At 48.5% G+C, this 14255-nt stretch overlaps 1 protein-coding gene across 1 annotated transcript in view; it reads left to right on the plus strand.

Annotated features, from left to right (window-relative positions):
• Nucleotides 1-11299, plus strand: part of LOC113616471 (nuclear RNA export factor 2-like) — a 29313-nt gene extending 18014 nt beyond the window's left edge. The window contains 22 exon segments of the mRNA XM_027099812.1: nucleotides 1418-1601; nucleotides 1835-1935; nucleotides 1938-1987; nucleotides 2598-2681; nucleotides 2799-2903; nucleotides 3020-3100; nucleotides 3239-3308; nucleotides 3455-3543; nucleotides 3663-3770; nucleotides 3958-4067; nucleotides 5867-5903; nucleotides 6306-6374; nucleotides 6459-6514; nucleotides 6655-6762; nucleotides 6869-6933; nucleotides 7036-7151; nucleotides 7247-7289; nucleotides 7719-7791; nucleotides 8366-8423; nucleotides 8425-8534; nucleotides 10937-10997; nucleotides 11133-11299. Coding sequence (XP_026955613.1) covers nucleotides 1418-1601; nucleotides 1835-1935; nucleotides 1938-1987; nucleotides 2598-2681; nucleotides 2799-2903; nucleotides 3020-3100; nucleotides 3239-3308; nucleotides 3455-3543; nucleotides 3663-3770; nucleotides 3958-4067; nucleotides 5867-5903; nucleotides 6306-6374; nucleotides 6459-6514; nucleotides 6655-6762; nucleotides 6869-6933; nucleotides 7036-7151; nucleotides 7247-7289; nucleotides 7719-7791; nucleotides 8366-8423; nucleotides 8425-8534; nucleotides 10937-10997; nucleotides 11133-11177 — 1823 coding nt within the window. The 3' untranslated portion in view covers nucleotides 11178-11299.
• The last annotated feature ends 2956 nt before the right edge of the window (nucleotides 11300-14255 follow it).

The raw sequence follows: 14255 nt of genomic DNA on the forward strand, positions 1-14255 counted from the left end.
GCAGTGGTTCAGAATCCGCCTGCCAATGCAGGGGACACAGTTTTGAGCCAACGTCAGGAAGATCCCACATGCCGCGGAGCAAATAAGCCCGTGCGCCAGAACTACTGAGCCTGTGCTCTAGAGCCCTCGAGCCACAACTACTGAGGCTGCGTGCCGCAACTACTGAAGCCTGTGCGCCTAGAGCCCATGTTCCGCAACAAGAGAAGCCGCCGCAACAAGAAGCCCAGGCACCGCAACAAAGAGTAGCCCCCACTAGCCGCAAGTAGAGAAAGCCCGTGTGCAGCAATGAAGACCCAACGCAGCCATAAATAAAGAAATAAATATATTAAAAAATATAAAAATAGGGGCTTCGCTGGTGGCCCAGTGGTTGAGAATCCGCCTGCGGATGCAGGGGACACGGGTTCATGCCCCAGTCTGGGAAGATTCCACATGCCGTGGACCGGCTGGGCCCGTGAACCATGGCTGCTGAGCCTGCACATCCGGATCATGTGCTCCACAATGGGAGAGGCCACAACTGTGAGAGGCCCGCGTACCGCAAAAAAAAAAAAAAAAAATTAAATATAAAATAAATAAATATAAATGAAAAAGTGAAGAATTGAAATCTCACAGAGCGCTCCCTGGCCACCATGGAATCAAATTAGAAACCAGTTATAGAATGCAAAAAGAAGAATCCCTAGACACTTGGAAATGGTGGTTGAAACATCATTCCAGGTTATCATTCACACCCTTATTATAGAAGGGCTGAAGTTAGGAAGAGTTGCCTGCTGAGCTGAAAGGCATTTCAGGCTGGCCCAATAGAGAGCTCACTCTGGCTCTTTCCAACAGAGTATTGTTCAGGGCAAGGCTGGAGGGAGGGAGACAGTTCAGGAGGCTGTTACCTCAGTGCCACCTGACATTAAAGCTCCAAGTGCACTGGCAAAGGAAGTCCAGCTAGCTCGCTGGTTCTTAGTGGAATCGGTATGGCGGCTCATTGGATTTGGGAAGCACGAGAGAGGTATTGGTGTGGTTGCTGGAAAGTCCTGAGAGAAGGCAAGATTCGGGTGCCTTCCTGGTATCTATATGACTGGTGTCCAGTCTAACCCATGGACGCATACACCTCGGTTCTTTATCAGTCCTGCACCACTGTTTTAAAAGTTTCAGCGCAGTTGTCCTCTCCTCCCTCCTCCCTCTTTGTCCTCCTTGTCCTCCTCTTCCTCATCCTGCTCCTCCTCGATTCTTCCCCTGATAGTGCCATCTGTCGGATAAGGCTGTCCTCTCTGGGCAGGCAGAAGAGTGTCCTTTCTGAGGCTTGTGGGACTGGTCCCTTAGGCCACGTTGGCACTTGGCCTGCCCTACCATGCTGTTAGCCTAAGACATGGTACGTGGTAAGTGGACCACAGATGTGTCTGCAAACTTGTATTTTTGCTCCTCTTTTCAGAATACAGTGATGGTGGTAGACCACCTCAAGGAAGAAAGAAAGGTTGGAGTTCTTTCCCAGGTAATTCTGGCGAGAGGAGCCCTCATCATGAACACGATGGGTGTGAGCCTCAGCCCTCACACCTCCAGGAGGATGATGGAAACGTGGTGAAGAGGGATGTCCAGGAGGACCCCGAAGTAAGACAGTAAGTGGCCAGGCAGCAGGGTTTGTACACAGCAGCCCCTGGGACTATGCACCTCTCTCACGCTCCGTGGACCTGTTTTTCTTCTCTCACTGCAAAACTGAAGCATGCTAGGAGTGAAATAATGGTTGAGCAATCCTAATTGTAGTGCTGGTGTCAAAGAGACGAGGGTGTACAGAAGACTTTCTTAGCACTTATGGCCACTCACCGTCCTTCTCTCCACATCCCCCCTGCAGCTCTCCCTGTACCATCCGAGGCAACAAGAGAGGAGTGAGATAGCACAGTGAAGGCCACATGCATACTACTGTGTAGAGAAAGAGAAAACCTCTGGAGCGAGAAAGGGGGAGAACACACAAGATGGAACCCCAGGGAGCTGGTTCAGGGTCACAGTGAGTATCCTGTAAAATGTACGGAATGTGCAGGAGAGAAAAGGCAGGGGGAGCTGTGTTGGTCTCATGTAGAGATGCTGGTTTCTTTCACTGGGGACAGTTTGTAATCTGTCCTTTTTATTACCAGGAGTTAACAGTCTTGTTCATCTAAGGGCAGGTTCAGAGAAGCAATGTACAGGGAGCAGGCTGACCGTGAGGAGAACGGAGGAGCCTGTCTCAAAGCAAAGATGGAAACTACTGCCAAGGATATGGAGCAACTCCACATTGGAGGTCTCAGCTTGGCAAGCTGAGTGTGGGAGATGGAGGGTCGAGCCTCTGGAGACCTTGTCTGAGGGGCAAGCAGTGTGTGCGCTGGGTAGGATCTCCTGGAAATTTATAAAAGGAACATCATCTCTGACACCTTGATTATGTGGAAGAGAGTTTGACTGGAGAGAAAGAGTATTTAGGAAATCCATATTACGCACACCCATAAGAAATCATGCCAGTGGTCCCTTCTTTACAAGCCCTTTCAAGCTCAGTAGAAGGCCGGAAAAGAAGAGGAAAAGGTTCCTCCTGCAGCCTAAATTCCCTGTTGTCTGTCCTCTCTCCCATGCCTTCTTTTCATCCTTAGATTCCTTATGGGATAAAGTATGACAAAACATGGCTAATGAACTCAATCCAGAGCCATTGCAGTGTCCCTTTCACTGCAGTGGACGTAAGAAAGAATGCCGAAGCCAGACGCATGGGCACAGGGAAGGGGGAGAGAGAGAGACCTGGTTTAGCAGGGTCTGTTGGCTTCTGATTCTATTGCTGTTGCATTCAATCCCTGTAGTTACACTTTATGCAAAATGGGGCTCAATTCTTTGTCCAGGAAGCTAGCACTGCCTCTGCATTGATGGATGTCAGCTACAAGATTCGTGACGAGGAGAGCCGAAAGGTGTGTGTCGAGGGCGTTACGTGTACCTCATCCTGAGGAAGGAGTACAGGCCAGGGGCTGGTTGTCTTCTTTGGAACTAGAGTTCCTGGTGCTTACCCCACCTCTTCTTCCTGCAGATACCTGTCTTTGTCAGCCCCTCCTCTGTTCCCTACTCTGTGCGGGATAAGTTGAAGCCAGAAGAAATGGAGCAGCTAAAGGTAATGGAGACTCACGGCGAGTAGTGTGCCAGCGCTCAGACCCACCTCTCCTTCCTCCAGACCCCCGTCCCCCTTGCCCCCGATTTCCCTGCCACCACCACAGCCTCAGAGCGGCTCTCTCCATCTCTCTCTCCGCAGCTGACCTTGAGCAAACGATTTGATGTCTCCCAGCAAGCTCTTGACCTGCAGAGGCTCTACGTTGACCCAGATATGGCTGACAGCAGTAATTCTAGGGCGTGCGAGGGCAGAGGGGTCTTCCTGGAGGGAGACTTAGGGATGGTAACGTGGGGAGGGGCTGGTACTGGCCCCACACCCCACTCAGCCATCCTATTCCCTCCCCTCTCCTTCCTGAAGACTTGGTGGGCTATGATATTGATATATTTCTGAATCGAAGAAGCTGCATGGCTGCCACCCTGCAGGTCATCGAAAGGTATTTCCCTGAGGTAAGGCTGTAGGCCCAGTGCTGGTATTAGGGTAGGGGGTGGAAGAGATGGGATGGAGGGCAGATTTGTCTCCAAGGTCCTAGATAGTAACCTTCACTCTACCTCTTCTTGCCCCAAAGCTGTTGTCCTTGAACTTGAGCAGCAACAAACTGTACCAGCTGGATGGCCTGTCTGACATTATACAGATGGCCCCCACGGTCAAGATCCTGAACCTCTCCAAAAATGAGGTGAGAAGAGGGAGCCAGGTCAAACTTGGGTTGAGAGTGGGGGTTGGGGCATGTTAGTGGCCATCAGAGTGATGACAGGAGGCAGGTGAAGGTACCTGTGTGGGAGGGAGGAGTCTGGGGGTGCAGGGATCTGGATGTCCCTCTTTCCCTGGGATTCCTTTTCCCACTTCTGCCCCATATTTCTCAGCTGACGTCTGTGTGGGAGTTGAACAAGATGCAAGGGCTGAAGCTTGAAGAGCTGTGGCTGCAAGGGAACCCATTGTGTGACACTTTCCCAGACCAGTCCACCTATGTAAGGTCAGTGTGAACACCCTGTCACCCTTCTTGGTGACCTTCACCCATGGGAGCCTAGACTATCTGTGACAGTGCCCCTTTGCCAAAGGTGGCAGCCCTGGTCTTCTGGGAGGATCACAGGCCCCACCTTCTGCTTTCTCTGTGCCTATCACCGGTGAGGAGTTTCCTTCCCCTGACCTGCTCACCTCTGCAGGCGCTCTGGGGTCTGTTTCCAGCTCTCTGCGCCCAGCTCTATTCCAGCAAGGCCTCCCAAAAGTGTGCCCCAGGAAGCAGGGCTTCTCCTCCTCACCAGGACCAGGAGCGACCATCCTTGATCCAGATGCTGGCGCCCTGGACTGAGAAGGGTCCTCCAGTCCAGGGCCTCTTGCTGAGAGAAGCCTTCCTTCTTCGTGCTGAGATGGGGTTTGCCTCCCCCGTTCTGAGAGGGGCCCTCTTCCCCTTCCTCCAAAGGGATCGCCCCTCCTCCGCCAGGTTGCCATGGGGGCTTTCCTGTGCCATGCTGAGGGCTGAGGCCATGGGTGGCTGCTGTCATGACATCCATTCTGCTGGCCCAGTGCCAGGAGCTGGACCCTCCTTGGGAAAAAGCAGGGCTCCCTGAGTCAAGGGGCCAGACGTGGGCCCCCGCCAGTGATCAGAGGGCTTCCTGAGGCAGGAGTGGAAGGCAGAGGGCAGAGGTGGTAGAGGAGACCGAAGGACAGGCCTCTCAGGGGCACTTCCCATCCCTCCCTGCACACGTCACATCATCCCGCCTGGTCCTTCACAGGAGCCCTGGGCAGCCTGAGACAGGTATGATTCCTCAGATAAAGAACCAACTCAGAGAGGTGCAGGGGTCATCGGGAGAGAAGACGGTGATCATCAGAGGGGGCCACGGATCCTCAGCCCCATACTGAGCTGGGACCTGACCCTTTCCTCCTTCTGAGGAAGATCTGCCCCCATGGCTGCTCGGTTTCCCATGCCCAAGTCTGGCTGAGCTCACACAGGTGCCAAAGTTTCAGCCAGCATCCAGTGGGCCCCCAGCCCAACATGTGCATATTTTCCATTCCTACCTGGTGTGTCTGGGCGATTCTGGGGCAGGTGAAGAGCCGCAATAAGTGTGCCGTTTCCCCTTTCTTCTCTCTTCTTCCCTGATCCTGACCACGGGAGAGCTTCTTTCCCTTCCCTTTGTTGTCTCTCTCTCCCCTGTCTCTGTGCCCCTATGTCTCTCTCATCTCTCCCTTCCTACCTTCACTCCCTTTCTGTCTTCATCCCCTCCATCTCCCTCCCTGAGCCCCACCTCACTCACCTCGCTGGCCCAGCATCCTGGGCCATCCCTGGGGGGTGTCCGGGTCTTGCCAGAGTGCTGGACCCCCAGTGAGGTAGCAGAGCCCCGGGCTCCCACTCCATCCCCTCTTCTCCCCACAGCCTTCAGTGGGGCCCTGGAGGAAGGGAGGGAGGAGAAGGAAGCCCTGCAGCAGGGGTTTGAAATGCTGGTCCCTGTGGCACTGGAGAAGGGAGTCCGAGTAGTCTGGGTGGGAGCTACCTAGGCGAAAGAAAGGAAGGGAGGGAGGGAAGGAATATTAAAGTGAAGGTACTGAGAGAGGTGAGGAGACAGTGCCTTTCAGACAGTAAGATGACAGATGCTCAGTGCTCAACAGGCAAGTGGACTGAAAACCCTTAAAATCAGGAGCAGAGGTGGGCAAAGGGTGCTGCTGGATTGGCCAGAACACACTGATCTCTGTTTATGGTATTACTGTTTTAACTCAAAGGAAGCATTGCAACCTTGAACTATCAACCACCTCTTCTCTATTTTTGGTTTTGGACAGGGCCATCAGAGAATGTTTCCCGAAGTTGTTACGCCTGGTAAGTGCCTACGTAAATCATTGTCTCTTACGAATGTCGGTGGCCTCTGCACCTGCCCTCAAGCCCTTTGGGTCTTGCCTAGATCACATATTAGCATCAGAACCTTAACCATTTTGGGGGACATGGACTCCTGAAAATGACATGGATATACTTGCTGGAAAAATACCCATAAATACAGACACACACAAGTTGCATATAACACTAGAGACTTCCAAGACCGCATGATGAAGACATCCACTGTAAGCTCTCCCATGGAATTTCCAGTGCCCTTTCACACCTGACCTCTGACAGTCACCCTCACACCTGACCTCTGACACTCACCCTCCTGGACCCATCTTTTTCCCCGGTAATCCAGGGGCACTCCCCTGGTCTCTACTCCTGATTTCCTCTTCCCTTCTCCAGGATGGGCAGGAGTTACCCTCACCAATTAACATTGACGTTGACACTCCCTACGTAATAAAGCCCTGCAAGGTGACGAAGAGGATCAAACAACATTTAGCGAGGTGCAGGAGAGGCTTTATCAGCCACACAATCTCAAATGCCTTTTGATTCCAGGAAAGCTATAAAGGATCTGAGACACTGAAGAGTCTAATCCTGTAATTCCTGCAGCTGTAAGTACCCTTGGGAGTCTGAGCAAGGGGAGGAGGGCTAGGACAGTTGCGGCCACCTAAGCACAGGTCTGCTCATCGGACTTCTCACGTCTCATTTGAGGTCCAGACCACAGAGATCTGTCCTCATTACTCCCCCTCAGGTATTACTTGATCCATGACTGTGGAGACCGACAGCATCTCCTTGGTGCTTATCACAAGGAGGCCTGCTTCTCCCTGACCATTCCCTTCCACTCCGAGGACGCAGCCATGTGAGCATCACAGCCCAGACTCTGCTCCCGGGCCGTGTGGCTCCCCAGCAGACACAGGTAAGCTCCTACATACGCCCACCACCCACTCTTCCTCTTTGTCTCCTAGAAGCACCTTGTGCAAGTACTTCAAGGACAGCAGGAATATAAAGAAGCTCAAGGACCCCCATGCTTGTGTGATGGGAAAACTGGGTGGGAAAGGGCGGTGAAGGGGTCAATCATAGGGCCCAGGGCGTGGCAGCCCCTGACCTTCGCTCGCTTCCCCTCCCCTCACAGACCTGCGGGTCCAGCTGCTGAAGCACACAAAACGTGTCATTGTGCACACTCTCTGTGTGTTGCCCAATACTCAGCATGACTTCAGCTCCTTAGTGGTGGACACGTGGTTCCAAACAGTGAGCACCTGCTTTCTCCCTCGGGTGGGCCCAGGAAGCTGCAGGTGGGTGGGCGGTGGAGGTGGTGACTGGGCGCCTGGGCTCTTCCCTTTCAGTAGATGATGCTCTGCTTTTCTGTCAACAGGGTGTTCAAGGAAGGTGAGTGTGTGTAGACCCCCCTCCCCAGATGCTTCACTGCTCTCTCCCCCTGCCCAGGGTGTGCAGGGCAGACAGGCGTGGGGACACAGGCTGTGGAATTTGGTGGCTCTCATCCCAGATCCTTACTCTGAGAACTTGGGCCGTTACTGAACCTCTCAGTTTCCTCATTTGCAAAATGGGGTAGTAGTATCCACCTCTTGGGCGGCTGTGAAAAATGCATCCCGTGAACTTGTGTAGTGTTTGTCATGGGCCCTGTCACTGGGCGCAGACTGCTCTTATAGTTGCCCTCCCCATACCCGACACCTTGGCCCCTGTGAACAACTACCCTCTCAGCATGAATGTCCAGTCACACCCTGACTGGGGACCACCACGTGAACATGTACAGCACGTGTGGCTCTAAGGGGTACTGTTGTTTGTTTGCTGTTGAAGTGGAAGGAAGTTCTCAGGGCTGTGTGCGTGCCTTCACCCGGATCTTCATCGCTACCCCTGCCAGCTATGCCAGGTGAGAGCCCTGTTGTGGGCGGGAATGCCCATCCCAGCCTGGGCTCAGGGGCGTGGGAATGTGGTGGCGCAGATCTTAGGTTTACTCAGAATTGTGGAAAGCCAGCAGGGAGATCCCAGGAGCAGTCTAGCCTAGTGGTTAAGAAGAACATGGGATCTGGAAGTGTGAGTCTTCATGGGCTCTGGAATCAGCCTATGGGTTCTCTCCTTGACCCAACACTCACTCGCTGTGTGACCTTAGTCAAGCCACATGACTTCTCTGTGACTCAGTGTCTTCTTCCGAGAATGGCGATCAGACCGTCCACTCCTTGGGCTGTGGTAAAGGGTAAATGCGAAATTGCCCGTGGGTTGGGGATAAACCTATAAATCGAGTGAAGGTGGTAGACAGTCTCTCCAAAGGTGGGCTTTGTGGGGAGGGGCAGAGGTACCAGTAACGGAACCTGGGATACAGACACAGCAGGGATATGGAAGGATATGGAAGGAAACTAGTTGCTGAGTGGCAGTGGGAGCAGGATCGTTGTTTGGGGTGTGGGGTGGTCCATGTGTCCATGTCTGAGGGCTCATTTTTCCTCCAGTCTATGCATTGTGAATGACGAACTGTTTGTGAGGGATGCCAGCCCCAGTGAGACTCAAGAGTGCGTTCTCCATCTCAATGCCTACACCCTCCTCCCTCTCCCAGGAGCAGCAGGAAATGGTGCAGGCTTTCTCCACCCTGTCTGGGATGAAACTCGAGTGGTCTCAGAAGTGAGTGCTGGGTGTGCATGGGAATGTGCGGGGGAGTGAATCATGGAAACTCGAAAGCAATTTGGAAAAATAGCTTTTTGAATATTTTGCTTCCAAAAAATAAAAGTGAGCCCATGAAAAAGGTGTCATACTATTACATGTGTAAAGGTTTTTCGAGATGGTATAATGCTCAGTGACATTATCTTGTGTATGGAAAATCCAGGACAATCCACACACACACCAACCAACCAACCAACCAACAAAACACCCTACTAGAGCTGATAACCAAGTTCACCAAAGTTGCAGGATACAAGACCAATATACAAAACTTATTTGTATTTCCGTGTACTTGCAATGAACAACCCAAAAATGAAATTAAGAAAGCAAGCCCAGTTACCATGGCATCAAAATAGTACAACGCTTTGATACAAATGTAACAAAAGAAGTGCAAATCTCATACTCCCGAGTCTGTAAAATGCTGTTGAAAAAAATAAAGAAGACCTAAATAAATGGAAAGACACTCCATTTTCATGGGTTGGAAGGCAATATTATTACATTGGCAGTACTACCCAGAGCAAACTAGGTTCAATGCAGTCCCTATCAGAATCCTTCTTTGCAACAATTGACAAGGTTATCCTAAACTTCCTGTGAAAGTGCACCAAAACAATCTCGAAAGAGAAGAACAAAGTTAGAAGACTCACACGTCCCAATTTCAAAACTTGCTACAAAGCCACAGTAATAAAGACTACGTGGTACTGGCCTGTGGACAGTGTATGAATCAGTGGAATAGAACTGAGAGTCCACAGATAAACCCTCACATTTATGGTCAACTGATTATCAACCTGACAGAGTGCTGAAAATATCTGATGGGAAAATAATAGTGTTTTCAGCAAATGGTGCTGGGACAAGTGGGTATCCGCATGCAAACCAAAGAATTTTGACCCCTGACTCACACTCCATGTACAAACATAGCCTGAAAATGGATCAAAGTCTAAAAGTAAGAGCTAAGACTATAAAAATCTGGGAAGGAAACGTAGGTGTAAGTCTTCACAAATTAGGCAATCATTTCTTACATATGACACCAAAAGCACAAGCAACCAAAAAAAAAAGTAGATAAATTGTTGACTTCATCAAAATTAAAACCTTTTGAGCATCAAAGCACAGTATCAAAAAGGTGAAAAGCCCACCAACAGAATAGGAGAAAATATTTGCATATCACATATCTGGCAAGAATATGTGAAGAACCCTTGCAACTCAACAATACAAAGGCAAACACCCCAATTTTTTTAAACTGGGGAAAGGCTCTGAATGGACATTTCTCCAAAGGAGACATATAAATGGCCAAGAAGGAAATGAGAAACTTCTCAACATCGTTAGTCATCAAGGAAATGCAAATTGAAACCACAGTGAGTTACCAGGTCACACCCACTAAGATGGCTTTAATCAGTGAAACAAATGATAACAAGTGTTGGTGAGGATGTGGAGACATTGGAATTCTCGTGTGTTACTGATGGGAATATAAAAGGGAGCAGTGGTTTGGGAAAACAGTTTGGCACTTCCCCGAAATGTTAAACATGGAGTTACCATATGACCCAGTAATCCCACTCCTAAGTATCCCACCAGGAGAAATGAAAACATATGTTCACTCCAAAACTTGTTCAGGAACGTTCATAGCAGCATTATTCATAATAGCCGAAAAGTGGAAACAACCCAAATGTCCTGTAGCTGATGAATGGATGAATAAATCTTGGTACATCCATGTAGTAGAATATTATTCAGTCATAAAAAAGAATACTGTTCTGATACACGTCATGACATGGATGAACCTTGAAAACATGATGCTAAGTGAAAGAAGACAGTCACAAAATGTCAAATATTGTATGAAATGTCCAGAATCGGAAAATCCACAGGGTCCAAAAGCAGATTAGTGGTTGCCAGGGTCTGGGGGAAGGGGAGGAATAGGGAGTGATCACTAATGGTTAAGGAGCTTCTTTTTGGGGTGGTAAAATTACTTTGGAATTAGATAGTTGTGGTGGTTGCACAATCGTGTGAATGTACTAAAAAGCACTGATTTGTATACTTTAAAATGGTGTGTGCATTATATCTCAATAAAAGATGGTTGGAGACTTGTACTTTAGAATTTTCCATTTGTTATTTTCTGGAACATCTTTCTTGATCAGTATATATTGAATTCCCTTGTTCTTTTGAACAGCTCTACTTTTCTGTTTTGAATTCTAGTGGGCATGAATGCTAGTGATAGATGGTTTGCTTTTCACTGGGTCTTTCTTCGTCATTACACATAGTGTTCATACTGGTACATGTGTCCCAGCAAGAAAGTGGCATAGATTTAGAGGTGGCATTGCATGGTCAGCGTGACTGTACTGTGGTACTAATGGAGATCACCTGTTGTTCTCCCACTGCAGGTGCCTTCAGGACAATGAATGGAACTACACCAGAGCTGGTCAGGTCTGCAGTATGCTCAAGGTGAGGTCTGGAAATCAAGTGGGTTAGAGATGAACGTTTCTGGGCCTTCAGGGAGGCCAAGAAGGTGGAGGCCGGTGGCCTGGGAATGGAACTCGGGGAGCAGGCTCTTCTGACATTCTGACTCCTTCTCTCCAGACCGAGGGCAAGATCCCAGAGGAGGCCTTCAAAGAAATCCCCTAAAAGGAGTGCTTGGATGTCATCTTTGTCTTCATCCACATCATCTTTTCTCTCCAGCCTCAGGCCACGCCCATGCCTGGAGTTGGAGGCCTGGCTGACCAAGAAGCCAAAGTTACGTTGTAGGCCAGGTAACATAGCCACCTGAAGGGTCAGCTGTTCTGTGTCTTTTCCCCACTCACGATTGCTGTTTGGTTTCATAATAAAGAGTGCTGTTGCAAGCTGTATGTTGTGTGTCCTCCATTGCTCTTCCCTGCCCCAATCACGAGCCAGTAGGTCCAGGCCTCAACGTCCCTGCCTTCATCCCTGAGGAGGAGGCACCTTCTAACCCAAACAAGTGGGTTTTTTATACACTTTTTTTCCATTTATAAAACATGAAGATTCTGCACAGAAATGGGATAACAATGGGATTTAAAGTGCATGCATCAAAACTCCTTTATGTCCCAGCTAGATGGGTTTACATATGTCATGTGTCAAGTTGGGAAATTTAAAAATACATGTAGACAATTGAAAATGGAAACACAGCATACCAAAACCTGTGTGACAGAGCAAAAGCAATGATCAGAGGAAAATCTATTAGTTGTTAGGTAAACGCAAAATAAAGCCACAATGGGATGCCACTTCACACCTACTACATTGCCTATAGCTTTTTATTTTAAGGAACGTAACAAGATGAACTTTGGTGAGGATGTGGAGAAATTGGAACTTCTGTACATTGTTGGTGGGGATACAACTGGTTTCACTGCTGTGGAGAACAGTTTGTTGGTTCCTCACAAAATTTAACACAGAAGTACCATATGACCCAGCTACTCCACTCCTAGGTGTACACCCAAAAGAATTGAAAGAGGCGCCAAAACAAATTATTGTACGTGAATGCTCACAGCAGCATTATTCATTATATTCAAAAGGTTGAAACAACCCATCTGTCCATCAAGGGATGAGTGGATAAACAAATTGTAGTATATACACACATTGGAATATGTATTTTTGCAATGATTGAAATCCTTGTGATATGTGCTCACGGAAGTTGTCCTTCTATTTTATCAGTGGTCAGAGAGTGACTTGACAGAGATTTCCTGAAGGGCCTGGAGCCAAAAAGGAAAGGAAAACAATATTGTCTAGTCTTTGCAGATTGGCTTCTGATCGGGGGCAGTCCACCAATGCTTAGCCAGGCTGCCTGCAACTCTGCCTTAGCCTTCACCTCCTGCTTTTGAGGAGCCCAAAGGTCAGCCACATGTGCAAGCCTGGCTTCCTGTCAGACCTTCTGAGCCTGTGTCCTACCTTGTGCATATGCATTGCACTCTGGAATCTATGCTATGCCTTCAAAACTCTTATTCCCCCAAGAATTTTCCTCATCACCCTCACCCTTTACAGGCTTTGCGGGCTCTCTGCTGCTTGACTTATCTTATTTCCCTTGCCCCAGGCAGCTATGGGTACGGTACGTTTTTAGATGTTTTTGAGAGACGCAACTGAGAAAGCCACTCCGTGCCTGGGAGGGGCAGTGGGAAGCAAAACTCATCCTCTGTGCCATTCCCTCAGAGGTCCTCCATAGAGGTCAGAAGGCACAATCACAGTTTTGGGGGAGAACAAGATCCATATTATGACCCCTGGGACCAGCCAAAAGCACCGTGAATATGGCTGCAAGTCTCATGGGAGATCCAAGAAGGAAAGAGATATGAGAACATATGTATATGTATAACTGATTCACTTTGTTATAAAGCAGAAACTAACACACCATTGTAAAGCAATTATACTCCAATAAAGATGTTAAAAAAAAAGGAAACAGTTTGGGTTTAAGTGGTAGGTTACAAAAAGCAAGACAGAATATTCCTGACACGACATGATACAATGTGAAAAAAAAAACTCAGGGTATAAAACTGTATATTACAGTATGGTTCCTCAGAAGAAGATATTAATGAATGTTAATGTTTTTATGGTTCCTCAGAAGAAGATATTAATGAATGCTTATGTGTTTTCTTTTATGTTTTGTTTTATTTTTAGCAGTACGCGGGCCTCTCACTGTTGTGGCCTCTCCCGTTGTGGAGCACAAGCTCCACACACACAGGCTCAGTGGCCATGGCTCACGGGTCCAGCCGCTCCGCGGCATGTGGGATCTTCCCAGACCGGGGCATGAACCCGTGTCCCCTGCATCGGCAGGCGGACTCTCAACCACTGCGCCACCAGGGAAGCCCTATGTTTTTATGTGTAATTATAAACATTAAGAAGTCAAGGCAAAGGAACGCGTGAGAGCATCAACTATGTTTATAAATGGGTGACTGGAATGCACAATAGTTATTCGTTCAGATCTATGCTTTGCTTGTATAAAAGGATGTTTGTGTCTGGGTCAGTGTCTTCCCAGGTGCTTAGGGTGAAGCACTATACCTGTTGGCTCCTTACGCAACATAACAAGGACAATTTATCATTGATAAGCATATATGAGTATCTCCTCGCTGATTAACAAGCTGCAACACTTTACATGACTCACCCAACTTTTCCTGATCTGCGGTTCCTTACATGTAAGAATCAGGGGTTAGGGCTAACCGCCAGCTTAATCAAGATATAGCACACATACCACACTCCCTAAAGGTTCCCAGTTAATCTCCTCTTCTTCCTCTGGCCCCATACAAACTTTGATCTGCTTTCCATTTCCATATATTAGCTTTTCCTGCTCTAGAATTCCGTATAAATGGAATCACACATCCTGTACTCCTTTGTGTCTGGCTTCTTTAACTTAACATAATTTTTTTTTCTTGAGATCCACCCGTGTTCTTGCCTTTTTATTGCTGGGTAATATACCATTGTATTGATTTGTTTACCTTTAATGTTGTTTTAATCAAGTTTCAGGAGGAAGTGAAAGTCCAACCTCCTGTTCAATCAGCCATCTTCCTGGTCAGTGTTCTTTTCTTATACAATGGATATAATTTCAACCTTTACCACTCCATTATCTCTCTAGAGAAATACTATCTTTAGGTCTTTTCCAGCCTTTTCTCTTTTTCCTGTTCCCTCAGTACCAATCACTCCATGTGTTGCGTTTGTTCTGTCCCTTCCATGCTTACCCTGTGTTGTGACCGTCTCCTGAAGAGA

This window comes from Aethalodelphis obliquidens, unplaced genomic scaffold (assembly GCF_003676395.1).
Source record: "Aethalodelphis obliquidens isolate GAN/ISIS:26980383/991018 unplaced genomic scaffold, ASM367639v1 scaffold143, whole genome shotgun sequence".
NCBI lineage: Eukaryota > Metazoa > Chordata > Mammalia > Artiodactyla > Delphinidae > Aethalodelphis > Aethalodelphis obliquidens.